Here is a 25974-nt window from a genome sequence, read left to right on the forward strand (position 1 = left end):
GTCGTGGTGCGCGCTAGCTCGTAACGTTAGATCTATGCGCTTTATATAGTTGCAATTATGTATAAATAATAACATCTTATATTTAATAGATTTCATATAGATAGTAATGATTGCTAGTTTTATGACTTTTTGGTTGGAAAATGTTTAAAGGGTGTAATCTTAGAGTATTTATATACTACCTATAGAGTGCGAACAACGAAGTGGGAACAATAGGCACAGGTGGGAACAACACGACGTTCCCGCCACGAGCGCTCGTAGTCGTGGTTGAGTGCTATCGAAGTGCGTTTCTCTAGGGATTTTTTTCATATTTACGAATAAACATGGTGAAATGTGCAGTTTCTTCCTGCAAGAACGATACATACTAGAAAAAACACAAAATTGAAATCCAGTATCACATTTCGTCGGTAAGTACAATAATCGTACTTATTTTTATGAAAATAAATCTAGCATCGCGGGGGTGAAGAGGAAGTGGGAGGCGGACACGCGCAGGCTCGCTCGCGCACCCTTCGCGCACCACACTGCCGCCACGTGATCGTAGTGATGTGACTTGACCAACGCTGTACTCGATAGTTTACTAGAAGAACTATATTTTAACATAATATTATTTATTTAACTTTAAAATTAAAACTCTTTTAACATTAAAATTAAATTTTGTGGTGTGTTTTGTATGATGCACTTTCTAATATTATGAATGCAAATTGCAAATGTATTATAGTGTAAGTGTAAAGTATGTAATGTTACGATATATGGACCGCTAAATTGATTTTGAAGATTTTTGTATGTATAGAATGGATAAAATTAAATTAAAAAAATATTTGTATTATTTATTATTTCATTTTATATTATTAATTATTTCTTATTTTTATTGAACACTAGCGGTCCGCCCCGGCTTCGCCCGTGGTACATATTTACGTTTTCTCTACATAAAAACCATCCTCGTACTTCAAGGAATATAATAAAAAAAGAATTATCGAAATCGGTTCAGCCGTTCTCGAGTTATGCGCTTACCAACACATTTTGCGATTCATTTTTATATATAAGATTTTTAAAGCATTATTATTATTGTTTGATTTATTATTAAAAAAATAGCACTAAACCCGATATTTTATTTTATTAACTTTAAAATTTAAGAAATCCACACGTTTTTCTGATATTCCAATGAAACATATTTTTTTAAAGTACTTATAATTAATACAAGAAATATTCAAATGGTATAAATACACTTTATTCACTAATTGGCAAACAAATTTAAAATTACATATTTATACTTTATTCATACATTTCTCCTTAACATATTGAACATAAAATTTACTTTATACATATTTATTTACATATCTTATCGATAGCTCGGCACGCAATTGATACCCATCCTTATTTGTCACACACACATCTATATAGTATCTATAGCTCATCTGCCTACGATGCGCATTAAGCAATTTGTGCAATACACGCGCTCTATTACTACTGTAATATTATATACTTTATGGGTGTAATTTTATAAATAACGTAATTTAAGCATATATCTGTAAATTGAATAGGAGTTAGGTCTATTTTTTAATTTTATAATGTATTCTGAGCTCAGTGACAAGCGTTCGTTTCACTGCCGATAATGCGCGTTTGTCAACTGTCAAATGTCACGACTCACGACTTGACTTTGACATAAAGCTTGGTGATGAATCGTGTATGGAATGGTAGAAACTAAAAGTGTATTTGATTAAAGATATTATTGAGCTTTTCCAAACTGTAGTGATATTGCAAATTTGATAGCCGTTCTAATTATGTTAAGAAACTGTTAAACTATCGGAACTGTACAAAGTTGTCATATTTTGTATTTGTATGGAAACGTAGTAATATCAAGTGACCTCGTCGGCTTGAAGGTCTATCGTGCACTTGTGTAGGTATGTCGGTTTGGTCAGCCAGTACTGTCGGCAATAATTATCACTACGGGCATCCTCCCAGTCGATACAGTCATTCTAACAATTGGTGTCCAAATTTGACCAAGGTATGATACTAAAATATCCTAAATTCAAACTAATTTGCTAACGTTGGCCAACATATTTTCCGTTGTGTATGTACACAATTAATCGTTTTAATTAAGAGTACTGTAACTGTTCACATCTAATCAGTATAATTAATGTATTTCATGATAATCATATTACATATTTAAAGAATGGCTCCAGTTACATTCATTATTTCAATTTTTAAGAATCATTAATATTCATTTAAATTTATATAGGTTTAATGTATTTTATTTATTTTTATAGAGAAGTGACAGGTATCTTTAAAAAGGTTAAAAATTGATTTGCAGTGAACATTGGAGAATAATTCCACTTTTCAATGTGAGTTTTTTAGAACTATTAAAGCAATGGGGAGTCATTCAGGTTCATAAACAGCCTTATTAAAGCTTTATTAATGGTGAAGATTTAATTGTATTATAATATTATATGTACATTTTACTTAGCATAGGCATTGTTCATTTGCTTTGTAGTACCTGTTTTTGCTAAATCATTTTTATTTTTTCAAGAATTTTCAAGTATTAATATTTATAATGTTTTATGATGGTAGCCAGTCTTCTGACGAAAAGCCATTTGGATGAATTTTAATTTTTTTTTAATATTTTGAAAATAAAAAATTCATTGTTTTACTTTCGGATAAATAGACTTTACAAACTATTACGTAACTTATATTTCATATTTCGAAAAAGGACTTTATAAGTATTATATTAACCAACTTCATTTAGTTTAACCAAATTTATTGATACCTTTTACATAACATTTAAAGTTAAATTACTGTATTATTAAAGTATGTTTGGGGATTAAATATTTATTTTAACACAAATAATATACAAGTTTTAGTTTCATGCATTCATTTGTAGAACCTACTTATAGTTTCAGTTTTAGATATCATTTCTCTAAAATTATACTAATATGTGTATTTCCTCATAACAATTAATATTCATACATCATCATCCTTTGTTTGTTTATAAATAACATATAATTGTGGTATTTAAGGTGTCTGTTTGTGTTTTGTGGTTTCAACTTTAATTTATTACAATATTCATCCATCACAAGTAATACAGAACTATATCATAGTGATATTTTATGTTGTTCGTCATCTATCATGTTATATTGAAGCGAATTGTTTGTTTTGTGATTTGTCATGCAAAACATTTCATTCAGAAGAATGTATTATTTATTTATTCAGTGCAATATAATCGTGAAATTTACGTATATTATTAAAAGTACATATTATATTCTTATTAGCAGCACAAGTGCGTTATGTCTAACGAACCAGCGATGCAGTCAGACGATGCTCTTCACACACCAGCGTATTTATCATGGAGGAAATTACAGCTGAGTCGAGCAAAACTGAAGGCATCTAGTAAAACATCTGCACTGTTATCTGGATTTGCTATGGTATGTTTTTGTTTTATAATCAACTAGCTTTCCGCCCGCGGCTTCGCCCGCGCAGTCAAAGAAAAACCCGCATAGTTCCCGTTCCTGTGGGATTTCCGGGATTGCGTCATTTTCCCGGGATAAAAAGTAGCCTATGTCCGTTCTCGGGTATCAAAATATCTCCATACCAAATTTCATGAAAATTGGTTCAGTAGTTTAGGCGTGATTGAGTAACAGACAGACAGACAGACAGAGTTACTTTCGCATTTATAATATTAGTATGGATGCTTCATTATATGTTAATTAATTAATTATAAAATAAATGTGTACAGAATAAGAGCTAGCGCGCACGAGCAACTTTGTCTCCGCAACTATTTTGTCTCTCCCATCAATTTGTATGGGGAGTTGCGTCGCTACGTGCGCGCACTTTCATACTAGCCCATGGGTGGAGAGACAAAATAGTTGCGGAGACAAAATAGTTGCGGAGACAAAGTTGCTCGTGCGCGCTCGCTCTTAGCAAATGGAAGTGGTATGAGATAACATTCTAAAAAATAACTTATTGGTTTGTTGATTTTGTGTTTCCCATAAATTCTTTTGTAAACTTATACATATTATAAACTGTGACGCGGTGAGTGTAAAAGTCATAGAATTAAGGGGTTACTTTTATAGACTTCTATACAAACGTTTCTTTCTTACAGGTTGCCATGGTGGAAGTACAATTGAACACACCAACAAATGTTCCAGCTGGTATGTTGGTAGCATTCACAGTTTGTACCACATTGCTGGTTGCTGTGCACATGCTGGCCCTCATGATCAGCACCTGCATCTTACCAAATATCGAAGCTATCGGGAACCTTCACAGCATATCACTTGTACATGAATCTCCACACGAAAGGCTGCACTGGTATATAGAAATAGCGTGGGCGTTTTCGACCCTCCTAGGCCTCATCTTGTTCCTAGTAGAAATAGCAATTCTTTGCTGGGTGAAGTTCTACGATCTCAGTCCGCCGGCCGCCTGGTCAGCTTGCGTTCTCTTGATACCCGTAATGATCATATTTTTAGCGTTTGCAATACATTTCTATATGTCACTGGCGACACACAAGTATGAAGTTGTCACTTCGGGCATAAAAGAGCTGGAATTTCTTAAAGAACAAATTGAATTGGGCGACCATGACTCGCGTATGAATAATATGTCGCTGTTAGATCAGGCTCGGGTTGTCTGAGCCTGGTTATTTATTTTTATGGGATTGTTAGTTTTATTTTATCATTGCAATGTTTTGATACTGTATTGAATTTTGGATTTTTATATTGTTATTGTAGATGCAGTATGCAGAACCTTAGGTACTTAAGTGCTAATGTATTGCTGCACAAGATTTAAACCCAATTAACTCTATCTGTTTTACATGACTAGATTTCCATTTTAACTTTTTTACTTCTCCTTTTTTTGGACTTTTACTGAATCTCTATTTAATTATGTGTAAATTGGTGTATGGAAGAATTACGACTAATAAGATTTTATTTTAAATAAGCAGTTATCATTGACATAAATTAATTACAGTATTCATATCTCAAAACGAATATATGTAGGATTAATTTACCGGTAGGTACTAAGTATAATCACATAAGAGAAATTAATGAACTCTATTTTATTTTAATAAATTGTATCCTATGGGTTGGACAATATTGGGAATTTAACTTGAAATATCATTCTTTGATGAATAACTATTAACTTAAATTTATTCTTAAGTATCTATTTTTAATTATAATTATTTAATTCTCTTGGGCATTAGTAACTAATTTATTGTTAAACAAAATATTCCTAGAAATTTATTGAAAAATGATAATAGGTATATAATATTATGTATATTGCAATGTGATATAACAAAACATGACGTTATTATACAGTTTTAGAAAATTGTAAAAGCAAAATAGAAGTGCAATATCATAATTTTTTGAATAATATTGCTACGCATCACTAATTACTTGTATTTTAATTCATGGTTTTCGTAATATTGAATTTTATATTATTCAATGAAAACCAATTCAGCCCTTCTAAAGATATCTTAGAGAAATGTGACGTTAATTAAAAAGGCTTGATATCTGGTTAGACAAAAGCATTATGTGCACTTGAGGAAATAAGTCTTCTTTATATTATGTGTGTAGACAGAGTAATACGTTAATTGAGAATCAATTTAAAATGGCCAGTAATGACAAATATCAATCAATATAAGTACTTAATTAAAATGCTTAAAGTTAAAAATGTAATCTCAAACAATTTATTAAAAAGTCAATCTTGTGTGGTTCTATAATTTGTAATTTCTAGGAGGTATATACATATAATGATTAGGTATTATGTATGCTAAACAGGACCTCCCTGACGTCATAGAACAATATTTAATATTCTGTAGGCACGATTGCTTTATTATGTAAATTAACGACATATTCCAATGAAAGTTATGAACACGTCCTGTGACCATTGTGACGATTAAAATCGAGTAATATAAATTTAGTACAAAGCTTTGTAAATGTAGAAGTAATTATTTATATATAAGTAATTATTATTTTATGGAGTGACGACCTACCTTCAATAATATATTTAGAAAGAAAGAAAGAAAGAAAATACATTTATTTGTACCGATGCACATTAATACATAAAAAAGAAATAAAATAAAATTAACTTATAACTAGTTACAACGGCACAAAATGGATAATATCCACTCAGTGGTTTGAGAATCTAAGGACAAGACACTTAGATTCTCCACTGATTTTCAGTGGACACCACATTGACATCCTGACAGTGGCAGTGTACATATTATGAAAAAAAAATATATAAAATAATAAATAAAATAAAAGCAATAATATAATATATAGGAATATAATATAGTAGATAGGAAACATATATATATATATATATATATATACTAGCGGTCCGCCCCGGCTTCGCCCGTGGTACATATGAAAAATAGATGTTGGCCGATTCTCAGACTTACCCGATATGCACAGAAAATTTCATGAGAATCGGTCCACCCGTTTCGGAGGAGTATGCAGACTAACATTGTGACACGAGAATTTTATATATATACTAGCGGTCCGCCCCGGCTTCGCCCGTGGTACATATGAAAAATAGATGTTGGCCGATTCTCAGACTTACCCGATATGCACAGAAAATTTCATGAGAATCGGTCCACCCGTTTCGGAGGAGTATGCAGACTAACATTGTGACACGAGAATTTTATATATAAGAAGATTATAAAGAATTACATAACAGACAATAAAACATTCTAAAAGAAGATACAATACGCGATACATCATATATGTAATTAATAAACAACAAATAGAATTATCACCAGAGCCGTACCGAGTCACGTGTTTGGAGCCCCGACCTCAGAACCTTTTTGCAAGCAGAGCAAATGGGACTTCAGTTTGTTTTTGAAGCCCAATACATTGTACAACATACAATATTTATTTTATTAATATTGTTAGAATGCCCAAACACCGATCATGGTAAAAAGGGGCCTGACATTAAAAGTACCTTCTGCAAGATAACTATCTACTTATGAATTAAGAGCAATCATAATTCATAGTCAATACATCTTTTACTTAATTTTGGGTACCTAACACTAAACATAAACCGATTAAAATAGTAATTTTGGTTCAAAAGGGATACTTAAGTAGTGTTATTATTGAAATATGCTGTGATATACAAATGACAGTAAAAACCTGTCGTGAGTTTAATTTAAGAATTTATTAAAATTTACATTGTATAATATATCTGTAAGAATTTGTACGATTATTAAAATTAATGATCTGGTAAAAGTTCCGAAATACATTACATCTGATCAATACAATCTTTCAGTGGTTTTTTTATAACGCCCAGCCTTTGTTCTAACCAAAATTGGCTTTCTTCCAGGATCCGTCTCGAATCTTGTAAAGAATCCTGTAATTACAGTTTAATTAAATTAATCGGGGTTTGGAGACTCTAAACACCTGCAAAAATTCGTTCAATTCACTGCTCTAAAGACAGGGAAGAAAAAATTCTACTGCCTAAGTACTCAGAAGCTTTAAAATTTTAAATATAACATTCAAATATCAAAAACTTACATAAGGTATAGCATATTCAGTAGGGTAATCACAAAATTGTCGTATTTCAATATCAGATATCTTGGACATAACACAAATATCATGTTGCCAACAGCCTTCTTGCAGTTGACCCGTGTGCAGGTGGTAGAATCTTCCGATACCATTCTTCGTATCATTTTCCCAATTACCTTCGTAACGATTGCCATTCTCTACAAAAATACTTTTCGTTTCAAGTTCGTTTAAAACAATACCTACAAAAGTTCGGTTCTCACTTCCAAACAGCCTAATGAGTACCTTGTACAAACATTCCAAGACCCTCCCTCTTATTCATATTCCAATAGCCAACGTAAAATGTTCCATTTGCATACCACATTTTGCCGTAGTCATGTCTAAAGCCTTTTTTCCAGAAACCAAAATAGACATCTCCATTCTCATAATATCGCCAACCAGCGCCCTCTGGCTTACCTCTCACCCACTCTCCTCTGTACTCGAGTTTGTAAGTCCCATTTGGAAGTTTTTTACTCAGAGCTCCAAACCCATGCCTATGGATATTACGATTTTTAGTTGTTTAGTCTTGAGATATTAATATAAAGAAATTAAATATGTCTGTCTTACCGGAAGCCCTTATACCAGTCGCCTTCATACAATTTTCCGGTACAGGTTACGAATACACCTTTCCCTATAAAATATAGCAAATCTTAAGTACTTTTTAATAAAAAAGGTTCGGCATTGAGCAATAGCCATTCTACTTAAAAAAAATTGTTGTTATTATACAAACTTACGAATTTTCGAAAGACAGGTTCTTACTTCCGAGAAAAGCTGAAAAAAGTGTTTACGAAAAACTACTCAAGCTCATTTAAAATAATTTAAATTCGACAGTAACTCATCCAGTAGATGTAACCCCATGTGCAAATAAAAATTATGTAAATAATTAGGTAATTGTATTGAGTTTTGAGATTCTATACTAACGAAAAATAATGCGTTCAATTCTAAACAGTGTTTACAATAATATAGTTTACAGGTACCTACTTACCTTCTTTTAAATCCTCCTTCCAATCGCCAACGTACTTATCAAATCGAGACGTAAAAATTGCATGATGTCGTCCATTTTTAACAGCTTTTTTCTCAGCCGCTATTAATAAAGGTGTAAAATTTCGCGGTTTACGATAAAATGGCATTTTCAAAACATGACAGTGTGATTAAAAAAACTCGATGTTGACTTAATTTTTTTAATGATCCTATGACATATGTTGTGTATTTCATCAAAACTTTTTCGTTGCCTTTTAATAAATCCAAACGGATCTTTACTAAAAATATTAAAATGTCTTTTGCAAATAATTGTTTAATTTAAATAGGTTATTCAGTGGTTATTCAATAAAAATCCACTTCTTAATCTAAACATTTATTAATTAATTCTATATACAAATACGATAATTTAAGCTGTTCCATGGGCTTTCTTTAGACCCCTACTAAGGTCAACCATTTGCTGGTAGTACTCTCTAAAGCCTTGCAAAGCCAATGCCTGCTGACTCTTCATTGCAGATGAATCTTTGATATATTTATCCACAATATCAGTGCATTTGGTATCTAGTTTAATATCCTCTTCAGTAAGTATTTCTGGCTTGGTGAGTTGAACAGGTTTTGGTATGATCTGAAAGAAAGTTTTTTCAAATATTAAATTGTGATTATAAAAAATGCTTTAAAATTAATATTAGTACAGTTCGATTCAAACTCAATGGCGGTTCGGAAGTTAGATGCAGGTGCGATTGCGGGTGCGCACAGGTCTCTTAATGTCCCGCTCAAGAAGCTTATATCTAATACACTGGAGATTGCACTATGACCATTAAATTGTAACAAGAAAATATGACGTTGAATGACGCCTGTATGTTTTTTTATCCCTTTCACACCTAACTTGGCAAGTGTATTAGATATAAGCTTCTTGATCCCGCTAATACCTAAAATTGTTTTTTGCGCATCGGATCGTACGATGTTCCGAGCCGCCATTAACTTTGAATCGTACTTTATCTCTACTTTCTACAATGCCATATTTACTGTCTACCTAGCTTTGAATTATTATTGAATTTAAATTACCTCGGAAACCAGAGCATTACTCTCCTCCCCGTTAGAAACGTCAGCATGTATGGCGTGTCGCAATGAAATCAGTAACACTGCCTCACGAATTGCCGCGTTTTGTACCAATTCTAGCATTAAATTGTCCATACTGTGATGCCAGGTGAGGTAGAAGGTAAGTGGACCGAAATGGCGGGTTGATCTGACAATATAAAAATTATGCATTAAAAACAGGTATGCAATATGGATTGTAGACAATTCATTTTTATATGTTCAGTGCAAATTAAATAAAGTAAGTGGGTAGTTTGGATAATGACTTCAAATTGGAAAAAAAAATTATTTTTTAGAAAAATCACTATATTCTTTAAATGTATTACATACACATTTTAGGTAAAAAAAAAGTTAAAATTAATTTACTAAAAAAGCAAAGCAAATCTAGGAGATTAGGTCAATACTCTCTGTAATCACGAAAATTCATAGATACTAATAATAATAATAAATAATAATAAATCAATATATTTGCATTTATAAAGCAAATACTGTGATTTACCTCAATAAATCAAACTTGCTATTCATATTGACATGCTGATACGTAATGCTAGTAATCTCTTGATATTTCCTCTCATCTGGTTCATATTGCACACATGCTCTGTCCAATATATATTCATATTTCTCTCTTTCCAAGAGACTGTCGAATTTATCTTGTTCCGAAAACACCTTTGGCTCTCGTATTTTACGGCCGGGTATTGGAAAGTATATCTGCAAATATAATTCATCTTTTAGTTTAAAATAAACAGTAATGAGTTATTGGAATGATGACCACAATTTCTATAATTTATTTTACATTTAAACATGCTTAAATGAACTTCTTTAAAGTTTTGCATGTCACACATAAATAGTTCTTTTATTTATCCAGTTGGCTTGGTTGGTAGTGGCCCTGCCTTCCAAGCCAGAGGTTGTGGGTTTGATTCCCACCCAGGGCAAATATTTGTGTGATGAACATAGATGTTTGCTCTGTGTATGGGTATCTATATAAGTATTTATTTAAAAGTATATAATGTATGTTTATCAGCCATCTTGTTTCCATAACACAAGCGAAAGCTTGGTATGGGATCAGATCGTGCCGTGTGTGAAATTGTCCTGAAATATTTATAAATTCTATTCAGTTGTTTCAGTGGATGCTTATGTGAGTTGCATTATAGAGAAGATTTATAGGAATAATAACCTGATTCAGTCTCTTCTTGATGTCTCGATCACAAGTTTCCAGTGTGCCATCTGGTTTCCTGAAATGCATTGTCCCTGATGAAAATTTTATACACAAATAAAAAGACTTAAAATTCTATAAGGTGGAAAGAAAAGATAAGATGTTTACCAAGTTTGATATCAAATATATTTATAATTAGTTTATTTCTGTCATGTAATAATAGATTTGTTCAAGAGAAGTTTAAATAATAATAGTGAATGAATGAAAAATGAATTTTATAATATTGTCAATGCACATTGACAATATTATAAAATTCATTTACATTCACATATTCCACTTCCAATAATATCCAAAATAATATGCGATGGTATTTCATAATTTTTTTAAGACAGGATGTTGGAAAATGTCAGATCAGTGATTTTGATCATTTTTAAAGAACTTAACCCATTGAGCCCCAAACGGCCCGATCGGTCCACGACACAATAGATTTTCTATTGTGTCTGTGGTTCCGGGGCCTGAGTTATTACGATATACCTAGAGATTTTTCTACAAACCTTTGTATAATAATTCTGTGTTGATTATCAATACCGAAAGTGATATCTGTGAACATGTATGTGCTATTATCATATCCAACTAAGGCAGGATCTTTTGCAAGAACATCTTCAAATGGCTCAAGAACCTACAACAACAAATATTTTTAATACTCTTAGACTCTTACAACAGCATATAGGGGTATGATATGTTATTTTATATACACACTACAATTCTATATTTCAATGTTTGCAAACAAACATTCCATCATCAAAAATGTCACCTTAACCACAGGAGGCATCTGCAATAATCGATCTGCGCTTTTATTGGCATTCTGTCTCTCAACATTTAATTCTTCGTCCGTTAGAAACTTGTATATAGGCGTACGCAGCACAGGAACATTGCCATTCGTTCTTTTTCGGAATACTTTAGCGAAATCAGGCCTTGTTAATCTTTTTAAAAGAATTTGAACGCCTGATGAAAAAAACTTCGGTGCTGGGTTATCTTTATCTGAAAATTTTAATATTTAATTAAATAATAGACTGTTGATGAATAAAATTGTTAAAAACAAAATTCTTCCTTTTAGTAACTTACCATAAACGGATGGCACAATACTTAATTTTCTACATGAAACTATACAAGCTTGAGTGTCATTATATTTAACAAATACATGTTTTGTATTAGATCTTACGAGTTTTAATAAAGACATGATTATTATTTAATCTGAAAACATAACCTACCTATACGAAACTTGAACGATGAATTTGCTTGACAGTAGGCAATAAATGACATATATTTTGGACATATGTGTGTACAGAATAAAAACCTAATGTCAGTAGAATATAAAAAAAAAACCTTTCACATCATTTTATTCTTATTTTTGTCTTCATTAAAGTGAGTGTGATAGAATCTGATAATATTTTATTACAATATAAGAATAAGACAATATTAAACATTTACAGAACACAAAATCAATACAATACAACCCAAATAGCAATAATCGTAACTTAAATAAAATACCTAGGAGCCGATCCATAATCCAACTAAGAAAAAAGAAATCAAAGCGTGATCAAAGCAACGCTCTGTCAATGTCAAAATTTGTCAATGTCGTATTGTCATCATAATAATATTGTAAACTTATTTTAATTTTTACAATATTAAATTAAACTTATTTCCATTGTTTAAAGACACAGCCGTTATTATTTATGTCGAAAATTATTGGCAATGGCGAAAAGAAAAACTGGAGTCAACAATATAATTTACGAATTGGATAATGAAGATTTGAGTACCGACGACGAGGGTAAAGAATGTAAGATATTATGTACTGAGCAAAATAAAGTGAGTGAGGGTGTTAAAAACTCCTTAAACGAGAGCGATTCGGTTATCGAAATCAGTGATATTGATTCGCCCCATGATACTGATCAGAAAAACATAAATAATGATACCACAAATAATGGAGGGAAAACGGAAGCGGACGGTTTAAAAAATAATTTAGAGAATAAAAACTCCACTGATGCAAGCGAAAATAAACTCAATGGCTCCTTTAAAGATGGACAGAATCCTGAAATGTGCAAGACAATTATATTTAATGAAGATATTGACATTGATTCCCCTGCATCTGTATCTAACAGTGACTTGGGCGTCGTTGGTTGTGAGAACAGAATACCATTAGTAAGTGTACGATTTAGAGACAAAACAATGGCGAAAGTGTACAAGAAGAAGTTGAAGGACTTCATGCTAAAGATGATCAAGTTAAATGAGACGGAATCATTTTCTGATGGTAATGAAACGGACGTAGAGTTAGATATATGGCCAGAGGACTTTAGTGAGGAAGAGGTTGAGAAACCACCTGTACTAGCATCAGAGGACAATTTGTTTTTTGTTGACACAGACCCTCAAGACATGAATATTGACATACCAATGTATGAACAGGTGAGTATATTAATAATAACATAATTAATTGCTCAAATGCTGTTAAAATTTATTATAACTATGCAGAGTAAGTAAAGCAAAAAGCACACATGCCACTTTTAAATATTTATTAAAACCTAGATTTATTGTTTGACAAAATATATTTCTTATTAGATCATGACTTCCATATTCACAGACAGGTATCTCCTATAAGAAAATATTGAGCTTATACTATTAAATTTAGAAGAGTTAACAGCAGAGTCATTGATAAAGTCATTATCTATAATATAAAAAAATAATAAAAATACTTAAGACATCTTCAAAAGCTCATTCACTATTTTCGGTTTTATGGCATTCAAATTTATAAATTTACACTATTTTCTTGATAAGGCATCTCAACTAATTTCCAATACAACGGAAACTGAGAAAAGTGCTCCACAAGTTTTGAGAAGAGGACCAACCTGCTTCAATTGTGAGGGCGCACATCCACTTAGAGAATGCACACTGCCAAGGAACAATGCAAAAATAGCAGAAAATAGAAGGAATATTGGTGTGAAACTTGGGTAATTCAGTGTTGATTATTTATTAAATAGTATAATAATTTCGAGTTCAGTTTTGGAGAATAAATTCTTGCATCTCTATTCATGTTATATATTGGCTTCCTCTTTAACCTATTATAGTAGATTTCTTAAAAGTATAGAGCTATTAGATTTTTATAAGTATAAAAGGTAAAATTTTGAGGGTATACAAGAAAATTCAACATCAATTATATTTTTGAAGCATCAATATTGAAAATAAATAATAGTTTTTATTAGCAAATACTGATATAAACTTAACTTTACAGGCGATATCATGTAGAAGATGAGCAGAAATATGGACACTTGATACCTGGTAGGATATCTGGACAGCTGCGGAATGCACTTGGCTTGAAGCGAAATGAGATTCCAATGCATATCTATAGAATGAGGATGTTAGGCTACCCACCAGGTTGGTTGGAGGACGCAAGGATTTCTCACTCTGGGATTACTATGTTTGATTCTACTGTGAGTTGTTTATTATGATTTATATTTTAAGTTATTTCTTATTACAATTACTATTTTTTGACTGCTCAGCTTTACCAATTCGTTTTTTTTACTAGTCTTTAAAAATTCTATAACTGTGAAAGAATTAAATAAAAAAGACGTGTGGCACTCTGGGACTGCCGCGGTAAAGCTATTGCATAGCATGCCTTCAAACCACACCTCCGAGTCCGTCGGAGTGGGGAGCGTGAGGTTTTTTCGTTACGTAATTTCTCGATTCGGTCCCCGCGCTCAAGGCCCGCGATAGAAGCTATGCAATAGCTTATAAATAATAAAATAAATCTTTATTCACCTTTGGATTGTACAATATTGAATATGAGGCTCTGGCTCCCTTGCTAGGCATAGCCAGTGTTCATTATAACTGAAATCATTATTACAAGTTTGAATTTGCACATAAACATGCGTATATGTATCAAATCCCTCCACATAATATTTTATGTCTACTTTTAACCCATTGAGCCCCGAACGGCCCGATCGGCCCACGACACAATAGATTTTCTATTGTGTCTGTGATTCCGGGGCCTGAGTTATTAATATAAGTAGGTAATTCCTCTAATTTTTTATATAAAAATTTTTTCTGAATAAATTCCTCCACATATTTTGAACTCAAAAATTAAGTTTTGAAATCAACAATATATTAAAGTACATATATGAAAATATTTCTAGGGACGCGCCATTCAAGATCCTGATGAAGAGGAAGGTGAGGTGTGTGAGCCGGGATGTAAGGACAAGTTTGATATTAAGAAAATTCTAGACTTCCCAGGATTCAATGTGCCAGCTAGTTCAAGATACAAAGAGGTATGTTATCTTATATTGCATATAAAATGTTTCTTTTTTTATTTCAATTGAATTTGACATCTGAATTATGTTTAAAACACACAAAAAAAATAAAAAACAATTGTGTTATTTTTTTATCTTAAATTCAACAATCACTAATGAAATTTTTCAAAAGACATGTATTCAAAAAATCTATAATTACTTTTTATTTATACATAGTTACTTGATTGGATTATTTATTTACAAAAATATTATTTTTTCAGGAAGGTCATCTGTACGGCTTTCCGCCAATGTCAGACCAGGACAGCAAAATGGTGATGTTACAAATGTTAGCGCCCAACGCCATGAAGGCGTATAAGCGGAAAAAACTAACGTTCTTCCCTTCGTCAAATAATAATTCAATACAGGAGGGTCAAGCAGAAATGGAATTGGATAGTGGAGATGGTATTTTTTGTGCATTTGATTTTATAGGTTATCTAAACTCCGAAATTCATTTATTTTTTATTATGAAAAAATAAAAAAAGTTGAAAAAATTTCATCAATGGTTTATGGAAAAATTACAAGTATTTCGAAAAAATTTCATCAATATAAAAAAAATTAATAAGTACTGTTATCATTATTGTAATTTATTTTTTATCACTAGCAAGTATGAAATGCAATTTCTTTTCCTAAATTTTATATACTTACAGAAAGCACAGCGTTCCCGTCCGTACCTCCCCTCCCCGACGACGAGCCCCCTCCCCTCCCCCCGCCGCCATCTTCCCCTCCCCCCGAATCTCCCAAACCCATTACCACCATTCAGATTGAAGATAAGGACACAGAATCTGACAAATCGCAAAGCGACATTGAAATAGTACAAGTGACGGATATACCTGTGCCGGAGGACGATTTGATCACGATTGATGATGATGATGACGTGAGTTTATTTATTTTGATTTGAGCCAAGTTTGCATGAATTGTGATAAACATATTTGTTACTAGTAAAAGTGAAAGATAATTGCGTCTATCACCTTTTTGGTATAGAATTATGTTTTCAGGATCAATTTTACGTGACTTTCAAATGAATTACGTCAATTCAAATTATTTTTTACATTTTCCATAATAACGACAAAATATCTAGTCTATCTCTGTCAAAACGAAGTTAAAATCGACAATGTAGTTGTATCGTTTTGTAAAACTTTATTTTATAAATTTCCTGTCTTATTTTAGGAGGTATCAATACTAAGTAGTGGACGAAATAGTCCAACGATAGACGACCTAGAGGCTAAAAAGCGTCAACTGTTAGACGCAATAAAATACTCTGAAATCGCCATGGACTCGAGCACAGACACAGATGTGAAAGAAGTTGACCTTTCCGGAGATATGTCTGAAGTTGAATTTGTTGGCATTATCGAAAATCAAGAAGCTATTAGTAAAGTTACTCAGAATGTTAATGAAGAAACAAAACAAGATGAAACCTCGAAAGATGAAAAGAAACTAGTTGATGAGACAGGAGTTGAAAAGAAAGTTGTTAATGAGTTAGAAGATAAAGAGAACGTTGTAAATGAGTCAGAAGGTAAAGAAAAAGTTGTTATTGAGACAGAAGTTGAAAAGCAAGCTCCTAATGAGTCAGAAGTCCAAAAGAAAGTTGTTAATGAAACAGAAGTTGAAAAGAAAGCTCCTAATGAGCCAGAGGTTGAAAAGAAAGCTCCCAATGACTCGGAAGTTCAAAAGAAAGATGTTACTGAGCAAATAGTAGAAAAGGAAGTTGTTACTGGACCAGTAGTTGAAAAGAAACCTGCTAATGAGACAGAAGCCCCTAAAACTCCTGACACGAGAACTGGTATCGTGAAAACTACTGAATACGGTACACCAGTTATGAACATTGTATCGCCATACATGAAACTGCCAAGTGACGACAAGTTCGCCAAAGACATTTGTGACGTCATTCAGTTCGAGAACCTTCCGAACTCAGTGGGTAAGTATAAGAAAATAAGTAGTCTTTTGAAAAAGGTTAAGAGTGAAGTGGACAGAATTCAGGATTCATGATTAGAGACCACCACCTCCCCGTGAGAGGTGGTTCGTCAAAATTCTGTTGTAAATGACATTTATTTTTGTATCGCCAGCAGAGATATTTTTAAATGTACGGTCAAATGTACTGTATGAGTCTGACGTTAAATATTAAATATTTAGCTAGCTATAGTTCATAATTAAGGAAAAAATAAGCATAGCAAGCAATAATGTTTTTCTAAAATTCACAATGTGAAATAGTTATTTCAGAATATCAGGTTTCTTTTTCTTTCAAAATGTTCAATAAATAATACTTACAAAAAGTAAATAATACATGATTCTCCTTAGGGAAATCTTTCGAAGTACACAAGATTTTGACTAAGTATGTAAATATAAATTTATATTTTAATACATTGTGTAGTTTTCTTTAAAAAATTCATATTTTCTATAGCAGCCTAGAAATAAAATAAAACAATAATGTTATTTAACTTTTTTATTTCTCTGAATAATTAATACAATCTCAAATAATAATTGCGAAATCAATAGTGTATAATGTCATAATAATATAATAATAAATGATATAGAACTAAACCCAATCCCGTGAGACATGACTACAATCTAATGGAATATCACAAGTCTGAAAATACCTTCAAACTGTTTGCATTGGTAATTACAGTAAAGCGGGCTACTCACGTACTTGCCGCAAGGGCAACATTGGAACAATCTCGCTTGCACGGCGGCAGTCGAGGCAATTTCAGTTTTTCTCTAAATTGCCCCTGCTTGCCTATACACATCACAATTAAGGGTGCTATTCCAATATTGCCCCTGCTGCAGGTAGGTGAGTAGCCGGTTTATGTATTCGAACATTTAAAAGTGCAAATCAAGCAAAAAAAGTGCACAAACTAAAGTTAAAAATTAAATGGAGTTGTGACCAAAGTGATCAGATCTAAATATTAACAATGTCTTTGTGATGTTTTCATCATTGTGATTGTAAATTGGTCGAACATTAATTAACAGCCGTTTCTGTTAAAAATTTGTCATTTCCGACCAAATTCTCAATAAATTATAGCACCAATTACAAGTTAATTTTGTGACTTCAAAGCATGATAGATATAAAACAATATGGAATGATAGTTAAAATATTTTAAAATTCAATAAAGGCAAGATGTTATCCTCAGTAATTAGTACTAGTCGAAGTTTTTGTAACACTTATATTAACTTATACTTAATACAATATAATTATTGTTTATAAGTCGAACTCTAAGCGGTCGCTATTATATATTTATATCATAATACATATTCGAATTTTGTTGGCTTGACGAACCTGTGTTGTCAATAGAGATTAAATTCGGGGCGGTGTTGGTGGCGCTCCATCGCGGTCCTGGAAAAAATGTTTCTTTTTAAAATGTAATAAATATTGATGGGGTGTGAAACGAATATTTTCAAAGTTAGCAACACAATTTCAATTCAGGTCTAGGTGCGTCACGTATAAAAAAATATCTCTAACTTCTACCTAACTATCTTTGCAAGGAAAATTACAGAAACAATTAGCACGTTTTATGTTTTATCGATACTTTCGTGTAAATTATTAATTAATATGCATATAACCATGAAATTGTGTTTTACAATGAAGGCATTCGCATCGAACATTCTAACATTTTATTTATTACATGGTCTATTCAGGTTAGTTCTATTTTTTATGACAGGACTTTCTTTTTTGTGTCTCTGGATGATATTACTTAGTAATAAGCTTTATTATTTGTATTAGAGAATTTTCAAATATTTTATATATTCGGATGGACGCCAACATACGTCCTAAGGCTTCCATTATTTTTAGCATGCCTGTATTTTCGTCTGTGTATTCACAGACGAAACTACCCTCAACAGTTACTACACAGCGTAAACAGCGTATTGGTTTTTCTGTATAATCTCTTCTGCCTAGATTTAAAATCTGTTCAGTTGTTTTGCGTGATTGAGTGACAAACATACAAATTTTAATATTTATATTATAAGAAATATTAAAAAAAAACAAACCCTACTGATAAGAAACAATCGATAAAAACAATGGATGGAAGGATTATATCATATCAGAAGGTAAAAGGAAATCGGAATACAAATCAATTAACAACTTAACAAGGTCACGTAATGAAATAAGTTCAAGGTGAGAGCCATCTGCCATATACAACAATACAAAAGAATAATTATTATTTGTTATTCAACTTCACTTGTTTCAATGTCGTATTATGTAAAATGTTACATATATCTAATTTATTTTATTATAATCTATAACGGTACTGCACAAAAATGTATCCTGATGTTATACAGCTGAAAATTGTTTGTTTGGGTAAACTCAGTAAATACGCGTTCAATTTGAAAAAGAACTTCAGTGTTAGAAAACATATTTAACCATTTTGTATCGAGGATATATCATCACAATAAGAGCGTTAGTCTAAGTCCAATAGGAGTAAAGCAGTGCAGGTAAAACCGCGGGGCATAACTAGTAAATAATAAAAGTGTCATTATGCAAATGAATTGCTAACAGAAAGTGGTGCGTGCTTTGTTGTGATGTTGGCAAGGCGATCACGTAAAAAATGCAACAAACACTTCCTGTTTATAAATATCGCGACTCGTGTCTGTTATTTTTGTTTTATTCACAGCTGTTGGACTATGAAATCTATGCTATTGCCTATTACAGACCTTAAAACAAAGCTTGATCTGTGACATAGATAAAAAAAACGTATGCATACTCTAGTATTCAGAAAAGACGGTCCGAAAGGAAGTTTCTGATCCCAAGGATATTTATGATATTTGATATTAATTCTTGGGTATGATTTCTAGAGTTGACGCGATTGAATCATTAACAATTTCGGAATTGTTCTCAATTAATTACTTTTGTTAAATCTTTTCGATCGAAAAGTGTTCTACTAAAATTATTGGGCGAATTTTGTGGTGCTGTCTGCTGTAGCCATAGTTTCTGTGATCTGTGGCTGTAGCATATTAAATTGATTCGCAGTTACAGCACGGATTCTTTTACGTGCGCTACTACACAAATAGGGCTTCATGTATACTTTCTATATAGTATACAAAAAATTCAAAATTATTTCTTTCTTTCCTTTACATTAGGTCTTAAACAAACTATTAAAGTATTACTTTTAATAACTTTTCGATACTCCAATCCTTTTAAGTTGATCTAGATATTATAGTGTGGTATGGAAAAAAGTTACCAACACTAAAAATTCAGGGATTATATGCAGTACATGTAATTTATGCTAATTACAAAGTGAATAATAATTTGCGGTCAGTTCTAGTATAATTAATGTATTTATCATTTGTTTTAAATGGTCATACCATACCACTTGAAATGTTTTAGTGATAACAAATAACCATGTTTTATTTAACTACAGGTTTCATACATTTATAAAACATAATACATTACATGTTTGCAATGTTCTAGGTTGTTGATAACCTATTATGAATCATTACAGCAATACCATGATAGTGATGTAGGTACAGGATAAAATGTATTAACTGATTGATCGTCCCGCTTTTGAATTTATCAATCTCAGGACTGGTTTGAAATGAAAAATTGCTTTTGTCATCTATTTATCAGGTTGTCTATGTCAGATTACAATGTTTAGAGCTATAGAACATTGTACTATGACCAACAGGACAATATATTTATATTTTATTTGTCAAATAAATATCTTAAAACAGCGGTTTTAAAGCTACAACAATACATATATTATGGTAACTACATAAACAGCCAGGTTCTTTAACTCACATGAGAGCTGGACGAAGGCTTCGCAGCGTCCTGTATCTGGTTGCGTCTCGGGCGTATCATATACATCGCGAGCGCGAGAGCCATCATCAAGAACATGACGAGGAAGCTGTTGCTCGCTGATTCTGGCTGCGGCAGACCTGGCAGTTGCTCGAGGCACTCCCCATCTGTGCAGTATGATTGGCCCTGTCGGAGCTAGGGAAACACATGGTTATAGTTGTTTTATTTCTTTTTTTCATGGCAATTGCTGTGGCAGTAAGTTAAGGTGTGTGGCCCACCTGATGTTAAGTGGTTACAAACATAAACAATAGATTGATGATCGTACTTGCTGGCCTTTAAGTGACATGTAGAATAGAAATATAGTATAAATAAAGTAAGAATTATTAATAATGAAACTTTAATCTACATAGCTAAAATTATTTGTGTTTTAAAGGATAATATCAAAGATGAATACAAGGTATTTTGATAGGAATAAATTATACAACTGAACTAGGTATAATCAGATTTGTGAGAATACAATTTTGCATTTTGTGTAAACTGTAAATGTGCCAAGTTGGGGAAGGTCACTAGTTTGTTTTCAAGAGTAATAAATGGTGTCATATTTATTTTTAAATAGATGTTCCACATAAATGAAAACCTTTATATTAAGCAATGTAAAACAAAGGTAAATAACTGATTACATATATACATTAATAAATTGTGAATTGTTAAAGTTGCAATAGTACAAAAAATGTCAATGTAATCAAAACCATCATTTGTACAGGCATGACTGATCAATTAAGGGCTTGGTCTAGTAGTGCAAACAAATGCATCCTGTCATCCTATATGTAAATAATACAAATGTACTAAGGGAAAGTTGCTCCACTTAATTTTTAAAAATTAAATCATTCGTATGCATAATTTAATATTCGTAATAAGTACCAAAAATGACAATTTGAAACAATTTTCGTGAAAATTACACCGGGTGATTTTTTTTTATCAGTAGGTACACAAAATTTGCGAATACTTTCTATTGATATCTTCAACTTCATGTTTATATAACTGATCAACTTTTACAAAGAAATTTGGACGAAATATAAAAAAAATAAGCTTTCCATACAAAATGCAGAACTCTATACATTTTTTTCGACCTAAGTTTCTTAGTGAAAGTTGTTCAGTTTAACTAATAAAACGGATAAACAAATTATGTATATAATAAAAAAAATGTAATGTTTGTGTTAAATGAAAACAAAAGATATTTATTTCTGACTAGCTTCCGCCCGCGACTCCGTCCGCGCGGATGTCAGTCTTCGCGTCTTCTACAGATTTATTATATTATGTGTAATATATAGATTTATATTGATAAACCTAATAAATCTTTTGCTAGCATTCTGATGCTTTATCGGTTGCACTGGATTTATCTCTTTTTTTTCAATCGCTTGAATGATATGGGATGGGTCCTTGATGGGCATCGAATGCTGAAGTCTCGAATCAATCAATTCTGACAGTAGGCAATTTATGTAAAATCTTGATAATGGTCCATCATTTTATTTTGCCTAAACGTTACACACTTTTTTATATATTCTATTTTTAACGAATTATTCACTCCAGTCCAAACAGCAAATAAGCAGACTTCTGCTTCTGCAACGTTTAGTTGTCCCTGAATTTAGAAAAAATAGTCATGATTCTTATCTATGACAAAAGTGTTATTTTTTGCATTGTATTTCAAATATTAAATTTTTTTTTAACCGCATCTTCCGCATTCATGTCTTTTGCCGGAATTAGACATTTAACTTCTACTAGTCCCATTTTCCCTTTTTGATATGGGAGTGTATTTATAAGTATAAAGTAAATTTTTTAGATATTTCTCGTTATACTTTTAAAAAGTTATTATTGTCATTTTGCTCATTAGGTAAAGTAATTTCGATATCAGTTTTAAGTTTTTTGATACCTGCAATAATAACGTCATAATCGCCTGCACATACTTATCGATTACACCCTGTATACAATCCACCATCCACATTCATAATGTTTTCCTGTCCTCCTCTCCTTTACGCTGTTCACCGATACATTTGAAATGAGTAAATCTGCTATCACTGAAGGATGTTTCATTATGATCAGCAAATTTTCACCACTGTTGTCGATTATTTGTTTTTCATTTTTAATCAGCAATTGGGAATCATCAGTTTTGTTTTTTGCAGATTGGTGATGTACCCTAACAATACGTCGAAAAGGGAAAGCATCAACGAATTATCGTTTTCATCCTCTTTTTTTATTCTTCGCGTCTCTGTTACTTCTGTTTGTTTAGTTCTCAACACCCACTGAATTTTCTATGTTATTGTGATCTTCCATTACATCTGAGTTTTGATGATGTGATGATAATCCATTCGTTTTAATATTGGTACTTAGAGTTGGTAGACTAAACTAGAAATGGCGGACTAAATTTGTCAGCGCGTCTGTAAGATCAGAATATAAAACCAACATCCTGTATTTAAGTTACAAAATTAATAATCAAACAACATGCCGCTACGTTGAAAATGACTAGAAGAAAAAAATTAAAACACCTCGGATCAATTTTGGAGTAAACAAATCATTTTCCCCGTATGGGGATTTCCCCGGATGAACTTGGGAAGTTCAAGTTCTCAATACAAGTTTATATTATATTTCGTATTTCTCAAACAAAAAATAAACATTTTTGGAACTTCAAAAAAATTATATTATAAGAAAATTTATGAGCTTACTTTATTTAGTTTTAAAGAAATATACATTCCTGTACTGACACCCCGTAAAATAAAGAAATTGTTGCCAATCACCTTTGAAATCTATTTGGTTTCATTAACTTTATGTTCGAAGATAATTTTTTTTCTAGTATTACACGCGTATTTTTTTCGTTTATTTTCCATATCGAAATCAAATGTTTAAAAATACGAATATTTGCACAAAACTAAGATAAAAATAATTAATTAACAAAAATATTAAATTTAATGAAGTAGAGCAACTTTCACTTCGGTATGAAGGAAAATCGAGCGTAGAGCACACGTCAGAACGCTCCGGCCCAAGGAGCGCGACTAAAGAAATTCGCTAGGATTTTTCCTAATTATTTTAAATATTTTTTTAATATTTAAAGAATTATCAAAATTCAAAAAAAAATTTTTTTAAAGGATTAATACTCATTGGTCTTCAACCAACTCGAATAAATTAATGGAAAAAATAACTTTTAGCAGTATTTATCAATAGATTTTGTAAGGCAAAAAATGGGAAATTTAATGAATTTATAACGTTCTAATTAAGAAAATCATAAGTTTTTCGGCAATTGTGTTCAGCAGTTTTTAATAACGACTATATAAGGATAATAATGCGCTGATCAGATTGTGTAAATTGTAATCGGTTGCAACGTAGTGAGTGCACAAACTTAGCTCGAAATGTCTTTGGGGGAAATAGACTTATCTTGAAGGCCTGATTAAGGTAACATAAAGTAACTTTATAAATGTGAAAAAATTCACGCGCATTGCGTATATAACACTAATTGATAAACAAGAAAAAAAAATTCAGTTTATCATTTCATTAGCCGGGAAAAAATTGTCAAATAACTTGTTGAAAACGCAATTTTGCTAGACTGCAGCCTTAATGAAGCATGATTAAAACTATATATGATTACACACACAGTTATTACACAAGAAATATTTTTTATTTCAAATGGATATGGATAAATGTATACCAATAATAAAATTGGAGTATCTATCTTATATTACAATTATTAAAATAAACATGTTTTAGGTACAAATTGTTTCGTTTTTTGTGATGGGACTTTCACTGTCACATAGCTGATGTAATAAGGACTAACTTAAGCTACTTTATATGCTGATATTCCCACAGGAATTAGGATAAAAGGAAAAACCAATAAATACATGTGAAACTACAGGACGCAGCTAGTCTGACATTACATCATTGGATCTGCTAGTACACCATAGTATGTAATGATTGTGTAAAACGGCACATATTGATAAGGATAAGGCTGTGTTATTTGCTACAACTAAATGATTGAAATAAACTTCAATACAGGAAAATAATTCATTTGTCCTACACCATATTACATTAACTTAAAATAGAAGCTTTGCATTCTACTCATAAATAGAAATTTACTAGAAAAAAATTAAGTGCTTAAACATGACATGACGTGCACTAATAGATTACGTTTGACCACATTTATTAAAGCATTTAATTTCACAAAGCTGATTAATGTTACAAGGTCAGGAGATAAGTCGTCTTACCAGAGAGATGAGGCGTCGCATTGCCAACTCATGGTTCCAAAGGCACTCACAGGGGTCCAATTCATCGCCCATTTCTAATCAAAACAAATTATTTTACAATTTATCGCAAAACTCTCACTTCCATAAGTCACAGTTCAACTACAAAATTCGTAATGAACGCCGTTTCGACATTCCAATAAGAATAAAAGAAAAAAATTGCATCGACCTAAAAAGATTAGACCAGTTCTTGTAAGTATTTTGATATCCCTGCTTTGTTTTTATTTACAAATACAAAAAACATTTTGCAGGGGTCATCTGTCACAGGAAATGAAATCAAATTTAAGCTTGTAATTTAACAAAATTACCTGGTAAAAGTAAATACGCAGTTTTAAATACGTTTAACTTTAAAAAGTTATTTTTATACTTTAACACGAGTGCCTGAACAACGATAAATTAAACGCAAAAATATTTGCTACGACTACACCTTTGACGACATTTTGACACTGTATGCTTGGATTCTTGGGATTGGTCACCATCAAAAATATTGAATTGGATTGACACCAATCAACAAACAGAGTGCACGCCAGTGCACGCGCTTTTATTGAGTGTTGCCATTACAATAAACGAAGTGAATGTTATGCACAATCTAGACAATCATTTTGCATGACATGCTTGTGTCTGCGAATTATTAATATTTCATGAATCTGTACACGGACCGCTTCAAGCAGTTGCGACCGATTGCTTGAAGCCGCGCGATGAACTATGGACAATCATTCACTGCCATACACGAACTGAACTGCTCGAGCCGTCGCGTCGGGCGTCGCGACCGCTTCAAGCCATCAACTGCGCGGTTTGTAGAGACAGCTCGAGCAGTCAACGACCGACCGCTCGAGCAGGCCGTGTACGTCGCTCAGCCGTTAACTGCTCGAGC

At 32.1% G+C, this 25974-nt stretch overlaps 5 protein-coding genes across 15 annotated transcripts; 2 read left to right on the plus strand and 3 right to left on the minus strand.

Moving 5' to 3' along the window:
• The first annotated feature begins 1658 nt into the window (after positions 1–1658).
• On the plus strand, positions 1659–5655 carry Orai (calcium release-activated calcium channel protein orai). Of its 9 annotated transcripts, none has more exons than XM_089699422.1 (4): positions 1659–2002; positions 2265–2339; positions 3264–3416; positions 4094–5655. In XM_089699422.1, the coding sequence occupies exons 3-4, from the start codon at positions 3279–3281 to the stop codon at positions 4616–4618; spliced, it is 663 nt and encodes a 220-aa protein (XP_089555548.1). In that variant the 5' UTR covers positions 1659–2002; positions 2265–2339; positions 3264–3278; the 3' UTR covers positions 4619–5655. The 9 variants fall into 9 exon arrangements, with proteins under 9 accessions (XP_089555548.1, XP_089555549.1, XP_089555550.1 ...); XM_089699423.1 differs by having other exon boundaries at positions 3267–3416; XM_089699424.1 differs by having other exon boundaries at positions 2309–2339.
• Positions 5656–6854: 1199 nt separating this feature from the next.
• LOC149486109 (MORN repeat-containing protein 3-like) lies at positions 6855–8760 on the minus strand. Of its 3 annotated transcripts, none has more exons than XM_089699429.1 (5): positions 8509–8759; positions 8091–8154; positions 7770–8017; positions 7497–7684; positions 6855–7332 (listed from the first exon to the last, which is right to left on the minus strand). In XM_089699429.1, the coding sequence occupies exons 1-5, from the start codon at positions 8651–8653 to the stop codon at positions 7225–7227; spliced, it is 753 nt and encodes a 250-aa protein (XP_089555555.1). In that variant the 5' UTR covers positions 8654–8759; the 3' UTR covers positions 6855–7224. The 3 variants fall into 3 exon arrangements, with proteins under 3 accessions (XP_089555555.1, XP_089555556.1, XP_089555557.1); XM_089699430.1 differs by having other exon boundaries at positions 7493–7684; positions 8509–8755; XM_089699431.1 differs by lacking the exon at positions 6855–7332 and adding an exon at positions 7333–7382 and having other exon boundaries at positions 8509–8760.
• A 101-nt stretch (positions 8761–8861) lies between these two features.
• mRpS22 (mitochondrial ribosomal protein S22) lies at positions 8862–12062 on the minus strand. The gene is made up of 7 exons (XM_089699432.1): positions 11875–12062; positions 11564–11790; positions 11304–11428; positions 10771–10828; positions 10096–10304; positions 9567–9747; positions 8862–9126 (listed from the first exon to the last, which is right to left on the minus strand). Exons 1-7 carry the CDS (start codon positions 11987–11989, stop codon positions 8911–8913), a joined length of 1131 nt encoding a protein of 376 aa, XP_089555558.1. The 5' UTR covers positions 11990–12062; the 3' UTR covers positions 8862–8910.
• A 323-nt stretch (positions 12063–12385) lies between these two features.
• Positions 12386–17943, plus strand: LOC149486111 (uncharacterized). The gene is made up of 7 exons (XM_089699433.1): positions 12386–13212; positions 13582–13754; positions 14036–14234; positions 14937–15068; positions 15311–15491; positions 15737–15963; positions 16257–17943. The coding sequence occupies exons 1-7, from the start codon at positions 12505–12507 to the stop codon at positions 17073–17075; spliced, it is 2439 nt and encodes an 812-aa protein (XP_089555559.1). The 5' UTR covers positions 12386–12504; the 3' UTR covers positions 17076–17943.
• On the minus strand, positions 17515–25578 carry LOC149486112 (small integral membrane protein 14). The gene is made up of 4 exons (XM_089699434.1): positions 25409–25578; positions 25065–25138; positions 20818–21009; positions 17515–18417 (listed from the first exon to the last, which is right to left on the minus strand). The coding sequence occupies exons 2-4, from the start codon at positions 25134–25136 to the stop codon at positions 18379–18381; spliced, it is 303 nt and encodes a 100-aa protein (XP_089555560.1). The 5' UTR covers positions 25137–25138; positions 25409–25578; the 3' UTR covers positions 17515–18378.
• Between the last annotated feature and the right edge of the window lie 396 nt (positions 25579–25974).

This window comes from Colias philodice, chromosome 9 (genome assembly GCF_061535455.1).
Source record: "Colias philodice isolate Cphi_HAF_F1 chromosome 9, ilColPhil1 Martin Lab GWU primary, whole genome shotgun sequence".
Taxonomy (NCBI): domain Eukaryota; kingdom Metazoa; phylum Arthropoda; class Insecta; order Lepidoptera; family Pieridae; genus Colias; species Colias philodice.